The sequence below is a fragment of the Psammomys obesus genome, unplaced genomic scaffold (assembly GCF_907164565.1).
Source record: "Psammomys obesus unplaced genomic scaffold, mPsaObe1.curated_primary_1811, whole genome shotgun sequence".
In the NCBI taxonomy this organism is placed as follows: domain Eukaryota; kingdom Metazoa; phylum Chordata; class Mammalia; order Rodentia; family Muridae; genus Psammomys; species Psammomys obesus.
This window is the reverse complement of record NW_026596131.1, coordinates 11703840-11724739: the sequence shown is the minus strand read 5'-3', so window position 1 is coordinate 11724739 and position 20900 is coordinate 11703840. Positions and strand designations below refer to the sequence as shown.

General features: G+C 56.3%; 2 protein-coding genes across 2 annotated transcripts in view; one reads left to right on the top strand and one right to left on the bottom strand.

Annotated features, from left to right (window-relative positions):
• The window catches only part of Qrich2 (glutamine rich 2), a 24468-nt gene extending 10104 nt beyond the window's left edge, over positions 1-14364 (top strand). Inside the window, 16 exon segments of the mRNA XM_055592465.1 lie at positions 3-1698; positions 2176-2261; positions 2643-2737; positions 3082-3196; positions 7016-7270; positions 8291-8413; positions 8506-8580; positions 8740-8904; positions 9043-9164; positions 9774-9839; positions 10080-10181; positions 10595-10795; positions 11043-11178; positions 11820-11907; positions 12581-12727; positions 14252-14364. Of these exon segments, the coding sequence (XP_055448440.1) occupies positions 3-1698; positions 2176-2261; positions 2643-2737; positions 3082-3196; positions 7016-7270; positions 8291-8413; positions 8506-8580; positions 8740-8904; positions 9043-9164; positions 9774-9839; positions 10080-10181; positions 10595-10795; positions 11043-11178; positions 11820-11907; positions 12581-12727; positions 14252-14364 (3585 nt within the window).
• Positions 14365-16673: 2309 nt separating this feature from the next.
• The window catches only part of Ubald2 (UBA like domain containing 2), a 4902-nt gene continuing 675 nt past the window's right edge, over positions 16674-20900 (bottom strand). Inside the window, exons 2-3 of the mRNA XM_055592029.1 lie at positions 20768-20834; positions 16674-17772 (exon numbers count right to left, since the gene is read on the bottom strand). Of these exons, the coding sequence (XP_055448004.1) occupies positions 17461-17772; positions 20768-20834 (379 nt within the window). The 3' untranslated portion in view covers positions 16674-17460. The remainder of the gene's footprint in view (positions 17773-20767; positions 20835-20900) is intronic.

The following is a 20900-nucleotide window of genomic DNA, read 5'->3' as shown; positions in this document are numbered from 1 at the left end:
CAGCTCAGCCTGGCTTGATGCAACCAGGAGCAGCTCAGCCTGGCTTGGTGCAACCAGGTGCAGCTCAGCCTGGCTTGGTGCAACCAGGTGTAGCTCAGCCTAGTGCATTGCAACCAGCTATAGATCAGAGTGGCCTGGTGCAACCTGGTGCATTTCCTAGTGGTTGGATGCAGCCTGATGCATATTCACCTGGTATGGTCCAACCTGGTACAGTTCAATTTGGTTTAATTCAGCCAATAGCTGATCAGTCTGGTATAGCACAACGTGTTTTGCTCCAACCTGGTAGAGATCAACGTGGTTTGATACAACCCGGAACGGGTCAACTTGATTGGATACAACAGGGCATGGATCTGCAGGGTTCAGTACAGCCCGGTGTGGATGAAAGTGGCTTAGTCCAACCTGGCATGGATCAGCGGGGTTTGGCACAGCCTGGCATGGATCAGCGTGGCTTGATGCAACCTGGCTTGGCACAGCCTAGAGTAGACCAGCGTGGCCTGGTGCAGCCTGGGGCAGTTCAGCCTAGGCTGGTACAGCCTTTCATGGATCAGCGCGGCTTAATGCAGCAGCCTGCTGCAGGAGCTCGGTCTCTCTTGCTGCAGCCTGGAGCAGTTCAGCCTAGGCTGATGCAGCCACTCATGGATCATCGTGACTTAACGCAGCAGCCGCGTGTCCCACCGCAGCCTGGGGCAGTTCAGCCTAGGCTGGTGCAGCCTTTCATGGATCAGCGCGGCTTAATGCAGCAGCCTGTTGCAGGACTTCAGCGTGCCCCACTGCAGGCCAGAGTAGTTCAGCCTAGGCTGGTGCAGCCTCTCACAGATCAGCGTGGCTTAATGCAGCAGCCTGCTGCAGGAGCGCAGCGTGGCCCACTGCAGCCTGGGGCAGTTCAGCCTAGGCCGGTGCAGTCAGGTACCGTTCAGCTCGGTTTGATGCAGCCTGATGTGGATCAGCGTGGCTCTCCGATGCAGCCTGAGGAAGATCAGCCTAGTTTGCTACAGCCTTCGACGTCTGGGCTTGGCATGGAACAGCCTGGGATGGGTCAGCCTGGCGCAGGCCCTCAAGGTTTGGTTCAGTCTAGGGAAACCATTCCTAGCCTGGGTCCACTTAGCCCATATCCTTCCGGCTTGTTTCAAACTGGTGCATATCCACCTATTGGCAGAGAGTCCCAGATAGGCTGGCCAGGCTCTGCACCATCAATTGATCTTCGCTTTCAGCTACCACAGGCTGACTCTCGCCTGACACTGCCCCAGTTTGGTGCGCCAACTTCTCCCCAGGCACAATATAGTCAAGAACAAATGAGGTCGGTCATGTTTCCTGGAGTGGACCTGTATGGCCAGATGGTCCGAGGTGGGGTTCCGTACTACCCTCGCCAAGAACGCCAAGTTGACACACCTTGGGATCTAAGCAGGGAACCTTCCTCAGTGAAAATCCAACCTGAACGAGCCCCAGAAGGGGAGAGCAGTGACACTGGAATTCCCTTGAGCCGCGAACAACGTGAACAACGACTCCCATCAGGAAGCGAGAGGCAGGACTCACTGGAAAAGCTGTCTCCAACCTTCCCCATGGCAATGGAGACATTCCGCCTGATGGGTGAGATCATTGCTATTTATCTGGAACTGAAGGAACACATGAAGGATCTGGACGAGGAACTGGCCGGCCAGACCGATTTTGAGAAATTGCAGTACCTGCTGACAACAATGAGTGAGTATCCTTCGGCACAGAGGGGAGGCGGCCCAGCAGCCTGAGGGTAGGCTGGGTGAATGATAGCAAGGTGTGAAACTAAGCCAGCAGGATGGGGGCAGATGGGGGGTAGGGGAGGGAGGGGGCAGAGGGCTGAGGGGTGGGAAGTAGCATGAAGTTGGGCTCTCAGGACTTTGTCAGGGCAGCAGGGTGTGAGTGTGTACCAAGGGATGGAAGAGCATGGAGGTGAGTGAGGGCAGGGACAGTTGCAGAACGAAGCTGACCGTTTGCCCAATCACAACTCAATAGCAGCTGGAACTGGCAGAGGCCGAGGGAGAGATTTTTGCCCTCTTGCCCTTCTCCTAGCTTCTTGCCCAGTGACCCAGGGAAGACAGGGTGAAATAATCTGGCAACTCAACCTCTGTGGTCAACTCATTATTGAGGGACTGGAAACGGGTCAGGGAGCCCGTGGGGATCTTACTCCTCTGTATTCCATAGTCAAGAAGAACTTGCCACAGGACCTGTCGGAGCAGCTGAAGCACATGAAGGCCCTGAATAAAGAAGTTCGGCAGGACAAGGCAAAGGTGCGCATTGGCGGGGGAGAGGTCAGTGCCCAGCTGAAACAGAGGGTCATGCACTTCCGCTCGGCTGGACGCCACAGCCCCTTGCACTGCATGGCAGCCTTGCTGGCCCTCACTCCCTAGACACAGAGAAAACAGAACCTGGTGTCAGTCCTGCAGATGGACACATCGGAGCCTCTGAGATACAGAGGTCCAGTAGACATACATTTGCTCTTGGGCCCTACTACAGACTCTCTAGAGGTGGAGGCCACTGCAAAAAGCTGCCAGGTCTCCGCTGCCAGCAGCCTCATCCATGAGCTAGAAGAGGGCTGGATATATGTCGGTCTCCCGAGGGGAGCAGACGCTTGAGGCCGGCCTGACACTTGGCTTCCTCTGTGCTTACAGCTGGAGAAGATACAGAGGCTTCTGGACATGGAGGAGAGCACCTCTGTGGAGGACACGAAATCCAACCAGCTGAGCTTGCAGCTGGGCATCCTCAGGTGACACCCTCACTCCGCAGCTGGGGGCCCTGGCTGGCATCGCTCTGTCTCCCCACACCCTGCTCTGGGCCGCTGTCTCTCATCTGGACTGTTCTGACTATTCAGGTTGTCCTAGTCTTTTCAAGACCCGTAGATGTGTCAGCGCTGGGCCTTGGGGCAGCACCACAAGCTTCGCTAAGTCTCTGTCTTCGGGCTACGTCCCACCACAGGCCCCCACTTGGAACCCCCTAGACAGAGGCCCCAGATGTTCTCATTCTGCTGCATCTCCTGTGGCCAGGCCTCTGCACTAGTGAACAACGGGCTTTGGGCCGGTGGTGGAACCAGCTGTTCTTTGAACATTGCAGAATCACGGTGAGTGACATCGAGAAAGAGTTGTTGGAGCTGAGAGAGAGCCAAGAGCAAGGCAAGGCCGCTATGGAGAATTCAGTCTCGGAGGCCTCTCTTTACCTGCAGGAGCAGGTGAACAGTCTGTGGCCAAGGTCCGGGGCCCCTCCCAGCATAGGGCGGAGGGTCGGCAGCCCAGCCCTCACCACCTGGAGATCAGCCTCTGGGGGGCGGTGTGGAGTCACTTTCCCGTTGCTATGATAAAACACTGTAACCAAAAGCAACTCGGAGAAGGGTAGGGTGCATTGAGGTGGGGATGGACGGTAGCAGGCAGCCCAGCTGGAAGATCGCATCTCCAGCTACACAAAGGAAGCAACCACTGTGGACCGCGTGATCAAATACATGAGCCTCTGGGGGGCACTCTTCACCCAAAGTCTGTAGGACAGGAGGCTTAGAGGCCTGGGGCTCAGCTGTGTCTGAGGTCACAAGTTCCAGGCCACTAGTGCAGGCGTTTAGACACAGGCTCCCCCACTGTCTGTTTTCTAGTGTGTATTTCCCTTAATCCACATATCATAAAACACAGTGTTAATCCCAGCCCTGGGGAGGCAGAGGCAGGCAGAAGTCTGAGTTCAAGGCCAGCCTGTTCTACATACAGAGCAAGTTCCAGGACAGCCAGGACTACACAGAGAAAAGCTGTCACAACCCCTCCCCCCACAAAGAAAAGAGCAGAACAAACAAACAACACCCTTTCTCCTTTGAGGCCCTAGCATATGCCCTCCCATTGTTCACTTTCTTATCTATTTATTTATTTATTTATTTATTTATTTATTTATTTATTTATTTATTTATTTATGCAACATTTTGCCTGCATGTGAGCCTGCAGGCCAGAAGAGGGCTCCAGATCTCACTAAAGGTGGTTGTGCGCCACTATGTGGTTGCTGGGAATTGAACTTGGGACCTTTAGGAAGAGCAGCCAGTGCTCTTAACCTCTGAGCCATCCCTCCAGCATCCCCTTTGCTCTCTTTCAAATGTGTGTGTGTGTGTGTGTGTGTGTGTGTGTGTGTCCTTTGTAAGGAAGTTTTCGGGGCTGGCCATTTGGTATTGGCATGGTTTTCCTGGAGCAGACTCTCCCTTCTGTTCTCAGTATTTCTTGGTTGCCTGTAAATCTTTGTGGAAGGCCGAGGCCCCAAGAGCACTTCCCTTCCTTTCCCTCGGCAGCTTGTGTACCGGTGCCAGGGATGTTCTAAAATTATTCTTAGTAATGTGTGCATGCCATGTGTGTGGGGAGGGCCCCTGCTCACGGAGCACGGAGGCACGGGGCTCCTGAGGCTGGGGTTAACCCGTGGCTCAGCCACCTGATGTGGGCACCGGGAACCGAAACTAGGTCCACGGGATGAGCGACTGGTACCCTGAATCACTGGGCTGTGCCTTCAGCCCTTTGGTTGGCTTTTTAATCTTTCTAGATTGACCTTTCTTTCATGTTTCGGGTCTTTTGTCCTCCTGTCTGTAAGTGTGCCCCATGCAAGCAGTCTCCTGAGAGGCCACAAAAGGGCATCAGGGGTGGAGCCGGAGTGAGAGCTGGTTGGGAGCCACCTCGTGGGGGCTGGTCCTCTGCCAGAGCAGTGAGTGCTCCTAGCCACTGAGCACTGTCATCTGTCCACTCCTGCCATCCCCTTTTTTTTTTTTTTTTTTTTGAGACAGGGTTTCTCTGGGCAGCCCTGGCTGTCCTGGACTCCCTTTGTAAACCAGGCTGGACTCAAACTCAGAGAGATCCTCCTGCCTCTGCCTCCCTGAGCGCTGGGATTGAAGGCGTGCGCCACCACCACCTGGCTCTGGCATTCACTTTTATTGTGACTCAAAAACGATGCATTCTGTGGCAACAGCACGGTTTCCGAGCCCATCCATCAGGCGAATGGCCGGGTTGTTCCGATCCTCCAGCTATTAGGATTCTTGCTGTTGTGAACACCTCGTGCACAAGTCTGTGGGAGTGTGTCTCCTTTGCTCTTGGGCATGGACCCTGGAGCAGAAGGTCTGCGTGGCACAGTGACTTTATCAGTGGAGGCTCAGGGCCTATGCTCTTGGGCAACTGTACCATCCCACCAGCAGTGGATGAAGGCCGAAGTTTTCCACTTCATCAACAACTTATCCTGTTCTCCTTCTAGGTGTGTCCTATTTGTCTTCAATTAATTATGCAAGCGTATGTGTGTTTATGTGTTGTTTATGTGTTTGTATTTTTGTGTGGATGTTTGTCTATTTGTGTTGTATTTGCATGTATGTGTATTGTGTATGTATGTTTATGTATGTTGTGTATGCGTGTGTGTGGTGTGTGTGTCTATGTTTGTGTGTGTTGTGTATGTGTGTGTGTTGTGGCTGTGTATGTGGGTGTCGCACAGTGAGGACACTGCCTGGCATGTAAGGTTCTGGGTTTGGTGTCTCCAGCCCTCTTTTCTCCTCTTTGAAAGCTACGAGTACTGTCGTGGGTGTGGAGTGTCCTGGAGTTTGGGTTTGCATTTGCTCGGCAACTAACTAGTGATGCTGAGACAGTCCCCTTTGCCTCCTGGCCATTGTGCTGGAGCCTTACACGCCAGATAGCGTCTTTGCTATGTTACCCTGGCAACCTCCCCCTTTCCCAGGCTCCTGCACCATTGCAGCTGATTGTCCTGCATGGGCAGGAGGGCAGGAGGAGGTTCAGAGAGTCATAGGTCCCTTGCCAGTTCATACCTGAGCTTGGCAGCCTTCAGGGGTCTCCCAGGACCACGCTGAATCTGTAGAGAACCCCACCCCCACCCCTAGCTCCTTTGTGGTCTTTTGTTTGCTTTTGTTTGTCTTCTCTTTGCAGTGCTGGGCTGGAACCAGGCTCCAGGTACCCTGGCATCCTTGCCAGCAGGTCCCACCCTCTGCACCCCCTGCCCTCCAGGCCCCCACCTCTCTGCCTTCCCTGCCTTTCTTCCAGCCCTCTTATACACCTTCTTTGCTGTTCTTTCTGAATCCTAATTTTCCCGGGGGTCTGCTTTTTATTCTTGACGGTTCTACTGAGACTCGACTGGCAAGCTTTTCTGAGGCGTGCCTTTCTCTACCCTAGCAGCCATCAGCTGCTCTGGCCTTAGCTCAAGACCCTTCCTCAGCAAGCTGCTGATTGTATGAGAGCCCAGAACACAAGGGAAATGTATTGTGTGTGGGCCTGCAAAGAGCTGGAAAGAGAACTCCCAGTCGGGGGCAGTCTGAGGCAGACTTCGCCCTCTCACCAACCGCCTGGGCCTCACTCTGTTTTACACAGACTCCCGCATTCCGTCCTTTAGCCACACTCACACAGTTTCAGATACTTCCCTGAGCTCTGTAGTCTTTGGTGTCACTGCCCGCTAGGAAGGACAGAGTGCCCCTTCTTGGGCAGCACCCTAAGCAAATCTAGGCTGGTTAAATCCACATGGCCACCCAGGACCAGGCACTGTTGGTGACAGGCTGAGACAGCAGGGAGAAGAGGGGAAGCGGCAGGGAGAAGATGGGGAGCGGGGGGGGGGGGGGGGAGCCAGCCTGAGTGCAGCTCTCCCTGGAGGGAACCTCCTATTGGGAGAGACCCCTGTAGCTTTGTCTGCATTTCTCACATTCCTTTATTGTTAAGAGTGTACATCCTGGGTGAGAGAGAGAGGGAGAGAGAGAGAGCCCTGTGAGAAGACCCCTCTAGGCTTTAGCTCCAGAGGCACTGGACCCACAGGCTGGCTGCCGAAAAACTCCCGCAAGTGCTTCGTCATTAAATCTGCCTGCTGGCAGAGAGGGTATCTGGAAACCATTTGATGGGTAGAGATCAGCTGTCTACCACGCACAGTGTTTTCCATGCGGTGTGAGGAGGCAGCCACTGTCCTGTCTCACGGCTGGGGAGAGGCAGAGCGCGCAGCCACAAGTGGTTAGGAGTGACCGTGGTCTCCCTCCTCGCCCTTCCCTTCTGTCTGCATCCAGTTGGACAAGCTCAGAACCATCATCGAGAGCATGCTGAGCTCCTCCTCCACGCTGCTATCCATGAGCATAAGCTCACACAAGTTCCCAGCCAGCATGGTGCCCGGCCAGCTTGACCCCGAGGCCACCTGTCCAGCCTGCAGTCTGGATGTGGGCCATCAAGTCAGCCTGCTGGTACAGCGCTACGAGCAGCTGCAGGACATGGTGAGCAGCCTGGCGGCCTCCAGGCCCTCCAAGAAGGCCAAGCTGCAGGGTCAGGTGAGTCCCTGCTCCGCTCCCTCACAGGGCAGCTAGAGGCGGCCTTCCCAGATGTCCACAGAAGCCATGGTTGACAGTACTCTATCTACAGGGAGGGGTGCCCAGAGCTTGAGGGTCAGGTTTCCATGGTGGAGCCCTTCTAGTCAGAGCCCACATACGGCCCTGGTCCTTACACAGTCCACAGTGGCAGCCACTTTGGAGATAGGAGAGTTTGGGAAGGGTGGGGGTGGGTGGAACAGGCCCACTATGGAATGCAGGGACAAGGGCACAGCAGCAGGACGCAGCTCCCAATGTCCCCAACACTTACTGGACTTTCCCTGGGCTTGCTGTGGGGGGTGGGGATGGGGTGTCACCACAGGATCTCAACTTCTGCTCTCGGATGCAGAAAATTAAGATTTGGTTCAGACTGTTGGCCACCCCTCACCTCTCAGGGAACGTGGGGCAGCCTGCTACATCTGAGCCGCAGTCAGCTCTCTGCCGACTGCCGCTGAGGCCAGCCCGTCAGCTGTGAGGGACTGGCGGCTGCCTCCAGCGGAGGGACACCACATGCCGTGGATGCCGAGGAAAGCCAGGACGGGTTTGGAGTGAGCTTATGTGTTGGTTGATGGCTTCGGTTTTTGTAAACATGTTTTGTAAACATGTATGTGTTTACTTGTGTCTGTGTGGGGGTAGTGCACGTGTGTGCGTGTTCACATACACATTTCATGGTGTACTTTCGCAAGTCAGAGGGCTACTTGCCAGAGCCAGCTCTTTCTTTCCAGTATGTAGGTCCTGGGGGTTATAGTCAGGTCACTAGGCTTAGCAACAAGAACCGTTACAAGGGGAGCCGCCCCCCCCCCCCAGTCTCACTGTGTAGCCCAGATTTCACTGGAACTTCCATCTCAGCTGGGATTTCGAACTGGCACCACCACACTTGGCTTGCGTTGCGTTCTAAGTTCAAAAGGCAGCCGCTGCGTATGAGTTGGCCCAGCAGGCCTCCAAAAGCCACCTCCCCCCCCCCCCATCCCGTCACTGCTGTAGGATGAGGAGCTGCTGGGCCACGTGCAGAGCGCCATCCTGCAGGTCCAGGGAGACTGCGAGAAACTCAACATCACCACGAGCAACCTCATTGAGGACCATCGGCAGAAGCAGAAGGACATTGAGGTGAGCGCCAAGGGCGCCTGGTGGGGAGGTGAGGCGCCCCCACCCCGCCCGGCCCGCCGCTCAGCGTGGCTCACTCTTCCATGGCTCCCCAGGTCCTGTACCAGGGGATAGAGAGGCTGGAGAAGGAGAAGGCCAACAGAGAGCATCTGGAGATGGAGATTGATGTGGTGAGCGCCAGACCCCAGGGGCCTCTGGCTCCTCCCCCGCCACTGCGGGGGTGGGGAGGGCCCGGGGCTGGGGAGGGCAGGGGACGACAGGGAGGCAGCAGGTGAAAACGGTACAGGCCGCTGGAGGCACGCTCCCACCCACGCCGCTCTCTTACGCAGAAAGCCGACAAAAGTGCTCTTGCGTCGAAAGTCAGCCGGATCCAGTTCGACGCCACCACAGAGCAGCTGAACCACATGATGAAGGATCTGGTGGCCAAGATGAGTGGGCAGGAGCAAGACTGGCAGAAGCTTCTGGACAAGCTCCTGGCAGAGATGGACAGCAAGGTGAGGGCAGGGGATGCGGGGCTGCTCCCCTCCCGCGGGCGCGCGGCCCTGCCAGCAGGGCACCACCGCTTTCCCCACGCTAGATCCCCCCCCCCCCACCTACCTGCCTCCTTAAACTCACCTGGTGCCCACCCCCAGCTGGACCGCCTGGAGCTGGACCCGTTGAAGCAGATGCTGGAGGACCGCTGGAAATCACTCCGGCAGCAGCTAAAAGAGCGTTCTCCACTGTACCAAGCAGACGAGGCAGCAGCTATGCGGAGGTGAGGCCAGGAAGGCAGGCAGGCAGGCGGGAGAGCTGGGCAGCCCCAGAACTGTCAATCCGGCAGAGGGGCTGCATTTTAGAGATGAATTACTTGGCCAGATCCTTCAAACAGCAGTGGAGAAAGGCAGTAGGGAGGTGTATGCAAGGCTCTTGGGGTTGGGTTGTATTTAGTTTTTCAAGACAGGGTTTCTTTGTGTATCCCTGGCTGTCCTGGAACTGACTCTGTAGACCAGGCTGGCCTGGAACTCAGAGATCTACCTGCCTCTGCCTCCAGAGTGCTGGGATTAAAGGTGTGTGCTACCAGTACCCGGCCTTAGGGTTGGATTGTTGTACACTGGATTTCTGGAGCACAGAGATGTCCAAGATGCTCCTTGGTCACTTGGCTAGGGAAATCCCACCTTGGCCACAAGGGGGCGCCAGAGGTACATACAAGGTACCCAGTTGGATGGTTGCTCCTGGTTTTGTGTCCTGGAAGGGATGGTTAGGACCAGGTGAATTCCCAGGAAGTAGAGCAGGACCTGCCACCTTGTGGACTGGGCTGCCAGCAGCCTGTCTTGCCGGGGACCAAGCTCTCTGGATCTCACTAGCTGTGTCCCATTCCTAACAGGCAGCTCTTGGCTCATTTCCACTGCTTGTCCTGTGACCGTCCCTTGGAGACAACTGTGACTGGACAGTGAGTGGTCCACACCTCCCCCACAGCCCCCGTCAGCAGGGGGAGGGCAGCAGACCAGGGGCGTGTCTCCCCGTACCTAACCACTCACCTGACCTCGTGTCCACTTCTGTCCCTGGGCCCTGGACCTTCGGAGGGGCTCACACTGAGCAGCTAGGACCTTCAGAACATGCAGCAGAGGTGCCCACTGTTGCTGAGTGGTGGGATCTCTCACACCCTCCCCTTCTCTCTGTTGCTGCCCAGAGTCATCTCCGTGACCCCCATGATTCCCGGCATGCCAGGGCACCGTTCTATCCGGCCTTACACTGTGTTTGAGCTAGAGCAGGTCCGACAGCAGAGCCGCAGGTACGGGAGAGCGGCAGGCATCTTGGGCAGGCCTGGAAGGGGTGGAGGGAGAGGGCGATGGCTCTAGAGGGCACTCGGGAGTGCTGCAGAAGGTCTGCCCAGGATGAGGACGGAGGACACTAGACTGACTTCCTTTTTTTGTTTTGTTTTAATTACATTTTAAGCATTCATTGGGGAAGGAAGATTTTATGCCTAGAGAAAACCTTCCCCAGCAAGTCTGGTCCCTCCGTGGTGGGTCTGAGTTGCCCAGAGACCCTCAGCTCTCAGTCATGGGCCTCTAGCCCTTTACAAGTGCCGGCTCAGTTCACACAGGGTCCCTGCAGAACAGGGGCCTGGAGCCAAAGGGAGTGTGAGCAGAAGAGTTCCACCTGCCTGGCCCTGGGCTGACTTCTCCCTCTGCCTGGATCTCACAGCCTGAAGCTGGGCGGCAGCTTCTCTCGGGGAGACCTGTCCCAGATGGAGAAGAGCGTGGGGCGCCTGCGCAGCATGCACTCCAAGATGCTGATGGACATTGAGAAGGTGCAGATCCACTTTGGAGGCTCCGTGAAGGCCAGCAGCCAGATGATCCGAGAGCTGCTCCGCGCCCAGTGCCTCACCCACCCGTGCTACAAGCGGTAGGAGGGCCCTGGTGACCAAGCCTGGCTTCCACCCGGCCAGCATGTTGAGGGCAAACGCCTCCCTCCACTGCTGCGGGTGCCTGGGGTTGGGGGTGGAAATGAGGGGTGAGAGTGTGTGTAAGGTATGTAAGGAAGGTGCGAGAGTGTGTGTGTGTGTGTAAGAGCCTCGCACCACCCGGTGGGTGGAGGGTGTCGGGCTTACTCGGCTGCCCCTGATTCCCCGCATCTGCCTGCCTGCCCCCAGGGGGCCAGAGACGGCCGACTACACCTACTCAACTGTGCCCCGTCGCTGTGGGGGGAGCCACACGCTCACCTACCCCTACCGGCGAAACCGCCTGCAGCATCTGTCCCCGCTGGAGGAGATCCAGATTGCCATGAAGGTCTGGCAGGAGCCGTGGGGGAGGGGGATAGCCCTGCCATGGCCCCTCTGGGCCCTCTGCCTCGAGACCCATCCACCTTCTTTTTCTTCCTTGCCATCCTAGGGAACTGCTAGGCAGGCCCCTAGCACTGAGCTCTATCTCCCCAGCCTCTCTTCACCTCTCATTTTTGAGGCATGGTCTTTTTTACAAAGTTGCTCAGGCAGGCTTCGAACTCGTGATCCTTCTGCCTCGGCTTCCCAAAGTAGCTGGGATGTACATGTCTGGCTCAACTCAAAGCCTGGGCTTTCTGCTGGGTGAAATGCCATTCCTCCATATGTCTCCCAGGCACTCCGCTGCTGCCTTCCACCAAGGCCTCAGAACACCACTCAGGCCAGACTCCATGCAAGGGTCTTTTCTCTTGAGAGTGGGGCTTGCTATTCACAGTCCTGGCTGGACTGGTACTAGCTAGATCTCCCACACTGGCCTTGAAGTCAGTGGGAAGCCTGCTGCCTCAGGCTCCTCAGAGCCAGATAAGTGGCCCCAGGCCTCAGTTCCCTGGGGGTCGTTCTGAGCCCTACCTGCAGAGAGTGCCTGCACCCTAGGCCTCCCTGGAGGATGCTCAGGATGTTACAGAGGAAATGGACATGTACATGTCTCTCTAGCATGACGAGGTTGATATCTTGGGGCTCGATGGACACATCTACAAGGGACGGATGGATACGAGGTTGCCAGGCATCCTAGGGAAAGATGGTGAGTGTCCAGACAGCACTGGGTTCCTTCGGGGGTTCTGGCTTGGGTTGCAGAGAACACTTGTCTGTCTCCTGGTCTGGGCTTGTCTTGGACCACTGGGCCTCAGGTACTTTCTCTCTCCTCCTGAAGCTGGGTGGCTGGGCTGTTTTCTGGCAGAGAGCAGCAGATGGGCCTGGGCCAATTGCCCAGGGGTGGCTCTGTCCTTTCTTGCTGGTGTTCATCCTTACAAATCCATAGCTGAGCATTCCTGCCTCCACCTCAGTGCGGTATAACAATGCAGCTGACTGGCTTTTCAAAACCCAGCAAAGGGCCGTTATCTGATTCCAACACCAAACAATCTCCCAGGCTCTTGAAGGCCCACTTCCAGGACATACAGGAAGTGGATGGCTCATCATTTTCCCATCATGCCTTGTGCCTTGTCTCCTAGCTGAACCACAAGCTGAGGCCAGAACTCACTCAGGCCCTACACAAGGCCGATATGTACAGGTCTTCAGAGAATGAGTGGATGGGTGGCTATGGGCAGACAGACTGATGGTAGTCCTGTAGATGGATGAAGTGTTTCTAAGGTGCACAGCCACAAAATCGGCCAGTAAAGGATCCCACCCCAGCTGGCTTCTCACCGCCATCTCTCCTTGGTGCTGACACTCGCTCCTTCTGCCCTTGTCAACCTCAGGAGTGCCAAAGCACAAAGCTAAAGCACTGCAGCAGCTCCAGCAGCTCCGGCAGCTCCAGCACACCCGGCTCCAGATGCACAGCCAGCCAGCCCCGGGCAACACCACTCAGCCTCAGAGCATGCACATGTTGGCTGACGGCGCTTCAGGTAGCTTCCTCCTGGGCAGCCTGCACACTGTCCCCAAGCCTTCCCTCCCTTCCTGGTGGCCCTTCCACTCTCCTCCACCTGAACACTATCCCCAAGCCTTCCCTCCCTTCCTGGTGGCCCTCCCACTTTTCTCCAGCCTGGGCTGGGGACAAGGGCCAGGGAGCTAAAGGATGGGATGGGAGGGAGATTCAAGAAAACCAAGTAGCTGGACACTTGGTACATGCCAAGGTGGGCCCGTGAGGTGAATACTGCTGCTTCCTACTCCATGTGAGAAGATACATGCTCCCAGCTCTCTGGGGCCAGGTCCACAGTCTTCCCTGCTCAAACACACAAATGCTCTAAAAAGAGCCAGGCTGTGGGCCCAGGGCATGATGACCTCACCACCACCACCACTCTGACCCTAGCTTTTAGGTGTCCCTCAGCCTCTAGGCCTAGAAAGCCCTTAAAGTTCCTGGTCTCCCCCTGGAGAGGCTAGATCAGAGGGAAGGCCAAGGGGCTAGGGGCCTCTAGGTTCTCCCACACCAGGCCTGTGGTCCTTGCTAGAAAGTGAGGCTGGCAGCCCCTTTCTAGAGCAATCTCTCCCTTCATCTGTCACGGATATGCATGTGTGCAGGATCGGTGCTCGCCACAGGCAGGGGTACCCAGCAGCAGCCCCGAACAGCCTCCTGCAAAGGCTTGCAGGAGGCTCAAGGATCCTGACATCCCTACACTAACCCTGCTCCCCAGCTAAGACCTCTGAGCTCTGTAATACCCTTCCATCCCAGCCCTGACTGGGAGAGCCTGAGGCAGAGATGTGGGGCAGAACACTGTACGGGCCTGGGGCCTGGTGGTGTACCACCACTAAGGGCTTCTTGCTGCCAGGCTGCTAGGTGGTTTTGTCTGTGAATCCGGTTTTAATTCGCACACCTACACTACCAGGCAGAGCCCAACAATAGCCCTAGGAACAACTAGAGAAACAGGGACACTGAGAGGTCGGACAGGAAGTAGCTGAGCTGGAATTCAAGGGCCAGCCAGGGTAATCAAGAAGAATGGGCTACGAGAGCATGTTTCTGGATTTCTGCTGGATACTTGGCTTCCTTATCTCAGGCATTCTCCTTATTACTCAGAAATACTTACCATATAAGAAGCTGGAGAGAGTGAAGTAGAAAAATCCTGGGCTTGTGTAAGTGTTGCCCAAACAGCCGCTAAAAGAACAGGAGGTGTCACCAAAGAGGCGGGTTCTTTCTGCAATCCCGCACAGGGCTGTTTTTACCAAATGCTCACACACAGGGATCACGGACCGGCTTTCAGCACTTGCTCAGGAATACCCATGGATGCCTGCACTGCGTGGCCCAGCCCAGCAGCTTGGCAATTGGGGTTTACAACTTGCTTGGGCCTTGGGCAAGCTAGAATGTCAGTATAGGGGACCAGACAGAGCAAGGTTTTGTCTTGAAGCTTCTACAGGGCAGAAGAAAGAGAGACCAGTCTCCTCTGAGAGCTATCATTCCCAGTCAAATGTGGGGGGCACCTCCTTCATCCCCACAGACATGCCACACCTGCCGGGCAACCCACCTCGGATCGATGTGACCATGGAGGAGCCTCTCAGGGAGGGGCTGGAAGAGCCCACCCGGGGACCGAGATCCCCCACTGCTCAATGAACGAGATATAAATAAATGTTTAAAAAAAAAATAAAAGGAGTTGGGTGCCAAGGGACTTCTCTGGTGCCCTCCCTGGAGGTGGAGTGAACCTCAAGAACAGTCAGTACCCGATATTGGCTGAGCAGCCCTGGGCTTTCAGGCCTCCCCCATGTCTGAAGGGCAGAAGCTCTCCTTGGGCAGCAGGTCTGGTTTATGGTTGGAGAGCAAGAAGTCAAGTACGACTGAGCTGTTCTGAGCGTGCAGGTGCTCAGGGAAGCCAGCTGGGACAAGACTCCAGATGTGGTTCTGGGAGCCAGGGGACAGACTGGGCCTGGTCACAGCAGTGTTTCTCTGACAGTACTGACTTCTAGTCCAAAGGTCTGGCCTGGGACACTCGGGAAGGTGGGATCCATGATGTCTGCACATCAGTTCTACCTGGAGGTGAGATCCTGCTGCCACCTGCTCCCCTCCCTCGGGCTCAGCACAGCTCCTGCTACCCATACAACTTCCACCCAAAAGCATGTGTACACACACACACACACACACACACACACACACACACACACACACAGAGTGCGCATGCGAGCGCTGCTGGGAGGATCTATCAGCCATGTCCTGCAGTCCCCTTGGATGGGCTGCTGTTGCTGACAGCTCAGAAGCCAGCCTGCTGGAGGGACTCCGTGCATGGCTGCCTTGGCCAAGATGGGGCGACTCGGAGCACGGGAGGAAGGGGCAGACCCCTCAGCCTGTGAGGCCGATCCCTCTTTCTGTCCTGATGGCCACTCAGCCCACTGTGCTCCCCCCCCAGCTCCATCCTGAGCTGGCGCCCCCACATCTTAGGGGGCCACAAGAGAGACTGACCCAACTTGGGGCCCGAGAAACCCTCAGTCATTGAAGCAGTTTTCTGGCTTCACACCTCAGTCCCGGCACTCTCGGAGACTCGAGGAGGATCCAATGCTCAAAGCCAGCCTGGGCCACACTGCAAAACCCTGTCTCATAGCAGCTTCTATTCCCATCTCAGACTGGGGTGTGCAGAGTGGGAGATGGGGCACCCCCACACCAGTTTCCATCACTCCCTCTCACACGGGAAAGCATCTGGGGCAAGATGTTCACACTGAGGTGTGAGAAGAGGCGGCGACAAAAATCACACAGGAAAGTGTGGCAGGAAACAGCCAAGAAATGGGTTTCTCACGGCAGGCGCTGATGGGCTTTGCAAGGGGTGCCATGTGGTAGAGGGCGCCCCTCTCCCGTCAGCAATGTGATCATGCTTGTCACTGGATGGCAGAGGCGTGGCCTGGCCAATGAGCACCCCCTGCCTGTGGGCACCCTGGGGCCAGCCCCACTCTCCTCAGCTTCTGTTTCTCTCACTCTGGTCCCTCCCAGGCAGTGAAATGTCAGAAGGCCGGCTCAGTCTCCCTGGTGTAGAAGCCAAATTCACAAACCTCACAGGCAGGCACGACCTCTCCTTACCCAGGCCTTGGCCCACAGATATAAAGGGGACAGGCTGCACATTCCCTAAGGTGACTGGCCCTCACCAGTCCATACCTGGGTACATCTGCATGGTCCCTGGCCCAGGTCCCAGCAGCCCCTGCATGGCCGCCCACAGGCCTGTCAGGGGTTTCCCCTTCCAGTCCGGGAAAGCACAGGTGGGCAGGGGTGAGTCTGGGAGGAGGCCCAGGGGGCTCCAACCAGGAAACAAAACTGAAAGGACAAACCCAGTTTCCAAGTCCAGCCATGTGTCACATGCACAGGAGGGGAGTTGGGCCATTGCTCTGCTCCACAAGGGTGGTTTCACTTCACTTTGGGCCCGTCCTCCCACTCAAGTTTTGCATCCTAGCTCTTGATCCCCCAGAGGGGCAGGAAGGGTTTACATCCACTGGAGCAGCATCAGGAACAACCCCTGCCCCACGCACGATGGTTACTCACTACAGCCAGGTGAGGTTCTGCTACCATCCCTACCCCCCCCAGGCCCCTTTGGGAATCCAGCCTTTTGTGACACCGGGACAGCTTTGGCTGACATCTGGGTCATGGCTGTATATTCAACAGGCCCCAAGAATCTACTCTGCAGGGCAATTAATAGTAGAGGTGGACCTGAAGGCAACAGATACTGGGAAACCACACAGCTTATGGTAGAGATGGGCTCCCAGGCTGCGACCATAAGGTACAGGAAGAACCAGGTCAGGACGTACCCTGCCTGAGCCCCCCAACACCCCAGGCCACGTAGCCTCATGAAGAAATACCATAGAAAATGACACTGCCTTGCCACCCATGCCAGGGCTCCCACTGGCCTTTCCCACCAAAGCAAACAAAAGCACAGCAAACCAGGGAAGTTAGAAAAAACTTTTTAAGTTTTTAAATTAAAATTGCACCCTGGTGACATGTGACTTTAATCTGGGAACTCAATCCAAAGGCAGGCTCTCCTGAGTTGTCCTTCTCTGACCCTGGACAGACACAAAGGTTGGGGACCTGTGGGACAGTCAAGAATCCACTCATCAGAGGCCAGCTAACTCTTTAGCTCTGCACACCTGGCTGGTGACAGGGTGACAGTTTCAGGGCCACTCTCCCCAAGAGGCCACCCCCAGCAGGGATGAAAACTGCCTACCAATGGATAGAAAAGTCCATGGTTTGACGGGCCCCTTCTGGGAGCACCTCTCTTGGTGGAGGAAGGAGGGCTCCTAACCGTTGGTGTGCCTTCTAATGGAGGCAGCACAGCCAGCAGGCGGCATGCACGCTCACTGTGCCTATGAGCACCCCTATTCCTCTCAATTGGGCAGACGAAGGGGTGCTGCCCAAGACCGTGAGCCTTCCCCTCTGACCCCAACATGCCGCATGTGCAGGCCCCACTCTCACATACATTAACTAAATTTATATTCATATATATTATAGTTATATATTAAAAAGAGGAAAAAAAAACCTTTCCCGAAGAGAAACTCCTGAAGAACCCAAGTGGCTCAGGACGTTTACTGTCCCCCCACCCACAAAAATTCTCTTATAAAATCTTCCAGTGCGATCTTCAAGAAATCCCCCCACCCTCTTGCATTTCCCCCCCTCCCCAGCCCTCCTCTGTGTCCCCACAACCCTGGACTGCCCCCTGCTCCAGCCCAGTGGCGTCCAGTCTCATCTCTGGCCATCCATTGCTGCCATGGCTTTCTGCTGGGTACCCCCTTGTGACGCTCCAGGGGGCCACGTGGGCTGTGGGCAGTGGAGGTGATGGAAGGAGTTAGGGGAAGAGGGTGGGATCCAGGGCGTCTGGTGGTTGGGTGGGGATGCGGCCCAGAAGGGGCTGAAGTTTGCAGGGGGGGAGCAGGCCACAGCTGACATGGGGCTGCTACTGCTCTGCAGGCCCTCAGAGGCTCGAAGCTTGGAGAACATGGCCAGCGCATCAGGGAAGTTGGGCGGCGTGGCAGGGGTGTTGCTGGGAGTACACATCTGTGGGAAGAAAGAAGAGGTGGGGTGAGGCCGCCTGCAGGGCATGGTCCTGGCACCTTCAAGCCACAGGCAACTTGTCATCTTCCCAGAGACAATAAAGGACAAGAAAGAGCTGCCTGGGGCATGAGATGTCAATGGTTAATTCCAAGCTAAGGTGTCAATGTGAAAGGACAAGGAGCAGCCCAGGACACTGCTGCCCAGGTCCAGTGCCTTTCCTGCTTTGAGGAGCCAGCTGGCTCTGTCCACAGGCCACCTCAGACATTCCCTGGGTGTTAGGCACCAGCCACAGAGAAGCTGCACTTTCTTGGAGTTTCCATACCTTCCATCTGTTCAGCCAACAGGTCTTGGACCCTGGGCCCCTCACTCATTATTTCCTACATGCAGACCTGGTTAGCTCAATTATTCTTTTGAATTACATAGGAAGAAACTGAGGCCCAAGGATCAAGTCACAGCTGAACATTCACTCAAAGCAGGTGCAAACTGTGCGGGTTAGAGCTTGCGGGATTCTAGGTGCACAGGTCCCTGTGCTGAGGCCTCTGCCCAGCCGCTCACACTCTGCACTCAGGGCTAACTGCCACTTGAGGTCTGGGCTGCTAGTACAGACATGCAGCCAGCCCTGCCGGCCCCAGATGCAGGCAGCACACTCCTAGGGAGCAGCAAGGGACACTGCCCAGCCCGTGGGCTGGAACAGGTGGGTCAGAGCCCAAGACCTACATGAGCTGGTTCTGACCTCAAAGTCTCTTCTCCCTCCCAGGAAGCCAGGGAGTCCCATCAGCTTCTCCTAATTTTAGCAGCACTGGCTCCTCCCCAAGGCACAGGGCATTGGGGGTGGGGAGACACACAACAGGATGCTGGAGCTTTATCACTCCAGTTAAAGGGAAGCCAGGAACTAGGGCAAAGACCCCGCCTCACCCTGTTCAAGGAGGCTGTGCTGTACTAGCTTCTAGGGGACTCTGACCACTCCAAGGCCCCAAGGGAAGGCCAAAGGCCTCAGCCAGGTCTGGCCCCACCCAGACACTTCCCTCTGCCCAGCAAGATTCCCTGCCCACCCCCATGACTTCTGGGCAGCAGGAAACAATGAATGGGGGGTTGTGGGTGGAGGGCAGTTGCATCACACCATCGTGACTGACTTCCCCCCGTCAACCGAGCCAGAGGCTAGGTCTCTTTTCCAGGGGACAGCCTGGATAGTTGGGGCCTGTGCCCTTCTGCTCTGGTGAGCTCAGGCAGGTCACCGGGCCTCTACTTCGGGGAAAGCAGGGCTTGAACTACATTTTCTAGAAGCCCTTCCTGTAACCTCAAGTAATTCTGCCTCCCTGTCATGATTAAGATCTTCCTGTTTCCCCTCTGTAAAGGCCTTTCTTGTCCCTCCCCCTCATACAACTGGGGACCCTCACCATTTATGTGGTATTCCTCCAACAGTGGCTGGCAAGCTCCAGGACAATCACTTACCAGTTATAGCCACTTTGTGGTGACCAGTATTCAAATAAAGAGCCTAGGCTGACCTGGAGTCACAGCAATCCTCCTGCCTCAACCTCCCAAGTGCTGGGTTCCAATGTTTTTATTTACATCTTTTAACTATTGTCGAAAAAAACAGCACCGACTCCAGCACAGGGCTGCTGTCCCCGACAGTGCTGGAGGAGCACTCGGCACATGGCCCTGATTACAATGTCTGCCTTACAAAGCCAGCTGTCTCCCCAAGGGAAGCTTCCAAAGGGGAACACACACAGACAGACAGACAGACACACACTCAGATTTGCAAAGGTGGGGGAGGGGAAAGGAACCAAACAGGACTGCAGTTCAAGCTGGGGCCTGCAGGCTTCCTTGTTCCAGGCCCTTCAGCATGGCCGTGCGTTTCTTAGTGGTCTTGTGGGGAGGAAGAAGTTTTGAGTAGGGATGGAAGCAGAGCCCTGGGTGGCTGGATGCAAGGAAGGGGTCTCAGAAATGACGAAGCCCTCCTCATTCTCCTAAAAGCTTGGCTGCAGTGGCCAGGACCCAGAGCCAGCACCATTCATTTTCCCATCTTACTCCAAATGCTAAAAGCTGGTTTACGTCAAGGCAGACTTCTCTCCCTTTCCTCCCTCATTGGTTGGAAGAAAACAGTGCCAAAAACAAGACACAGTGGAGGAGCTGTGTGTAGTCTGTCCCCTGGGGAGAGACTGGGACAAGGACACCCAAGTAAAAAATGCCAAAAATGTCCAACAACAGATCTTCCAAGGAATAATGTTTTACCACCCTTCCACTGGGCTCAGGCCCTCCTACGAGGTCGGAGCTAATAGATAACTAGGGGCTGGAGGGGAGAAGGGATGTCCCGGGCCTCAAGAAGGCCTCAAGAAGACTGGCCAGGAGGGCAAAGGCTCCAGCTAGGAGCCAAGTTGGAAGGAGAAGACAAATCCAGGCTTCAGGAACTTGTTTCCTGGACTGTTTTTGTTTCTTAACATACTGAGATTAAAAGAAAATTTTTGCTTTTTTTATCTTGGGAGTGTAAGTCTGTCCGACCTGGCTTCGGTAGGGCCAGCCTACCTTTGTGGGTAGAACCGGGCTTCCGGGAGCCGAGGTGGATCTATCCCTTTCCCTGCTTCCTGCAGCACTGGGTGGGTGGCTTGTGTGTCCCTGCGCGCTGCATCAACACACAAATCCCCACCTCAGTCCCCCTCCGAGCTCTCCAGAGGCCTGGTTACCATCGAGCCCCCAACACCCGCTGCTACCAGACTTCTAGGGGCCTGCTGGTGCTGGGGGCCTCTCTCCTGCCCCCCCCCCCCCCCCCACGCCCAGGGCCGCGCGCGCGGCGCAAGGCCTCAGGCCGGCATCCAGGAGCCCGGAGGCGGGCCCCGAAGTTGGGCGAGCCCGCGCCGGCCCGGGAGCTCTTTCCTGGAAGACATTTTGGCTCTTTGTTTACATTCGCGGCGCGCCGCTCCCCGGCAACATGGCTGTCACCCGCCGCCTGTCAGCGACCCCGCCGCCCCGGGCGCCCGTCCCGGCACCGGGAGCCACTTACCATCTGCGGGTGGTGGTGGCTGTTGGGAATGTTGCTCTCCTGGAAGAACGCGCTTAGGGCGGTCTGCGGACAAACACGGGAGGCGGCGGCGGCGTGAGCGGGGCCCGGCCGCCCCGGCCTCCCCGCCGCGGCC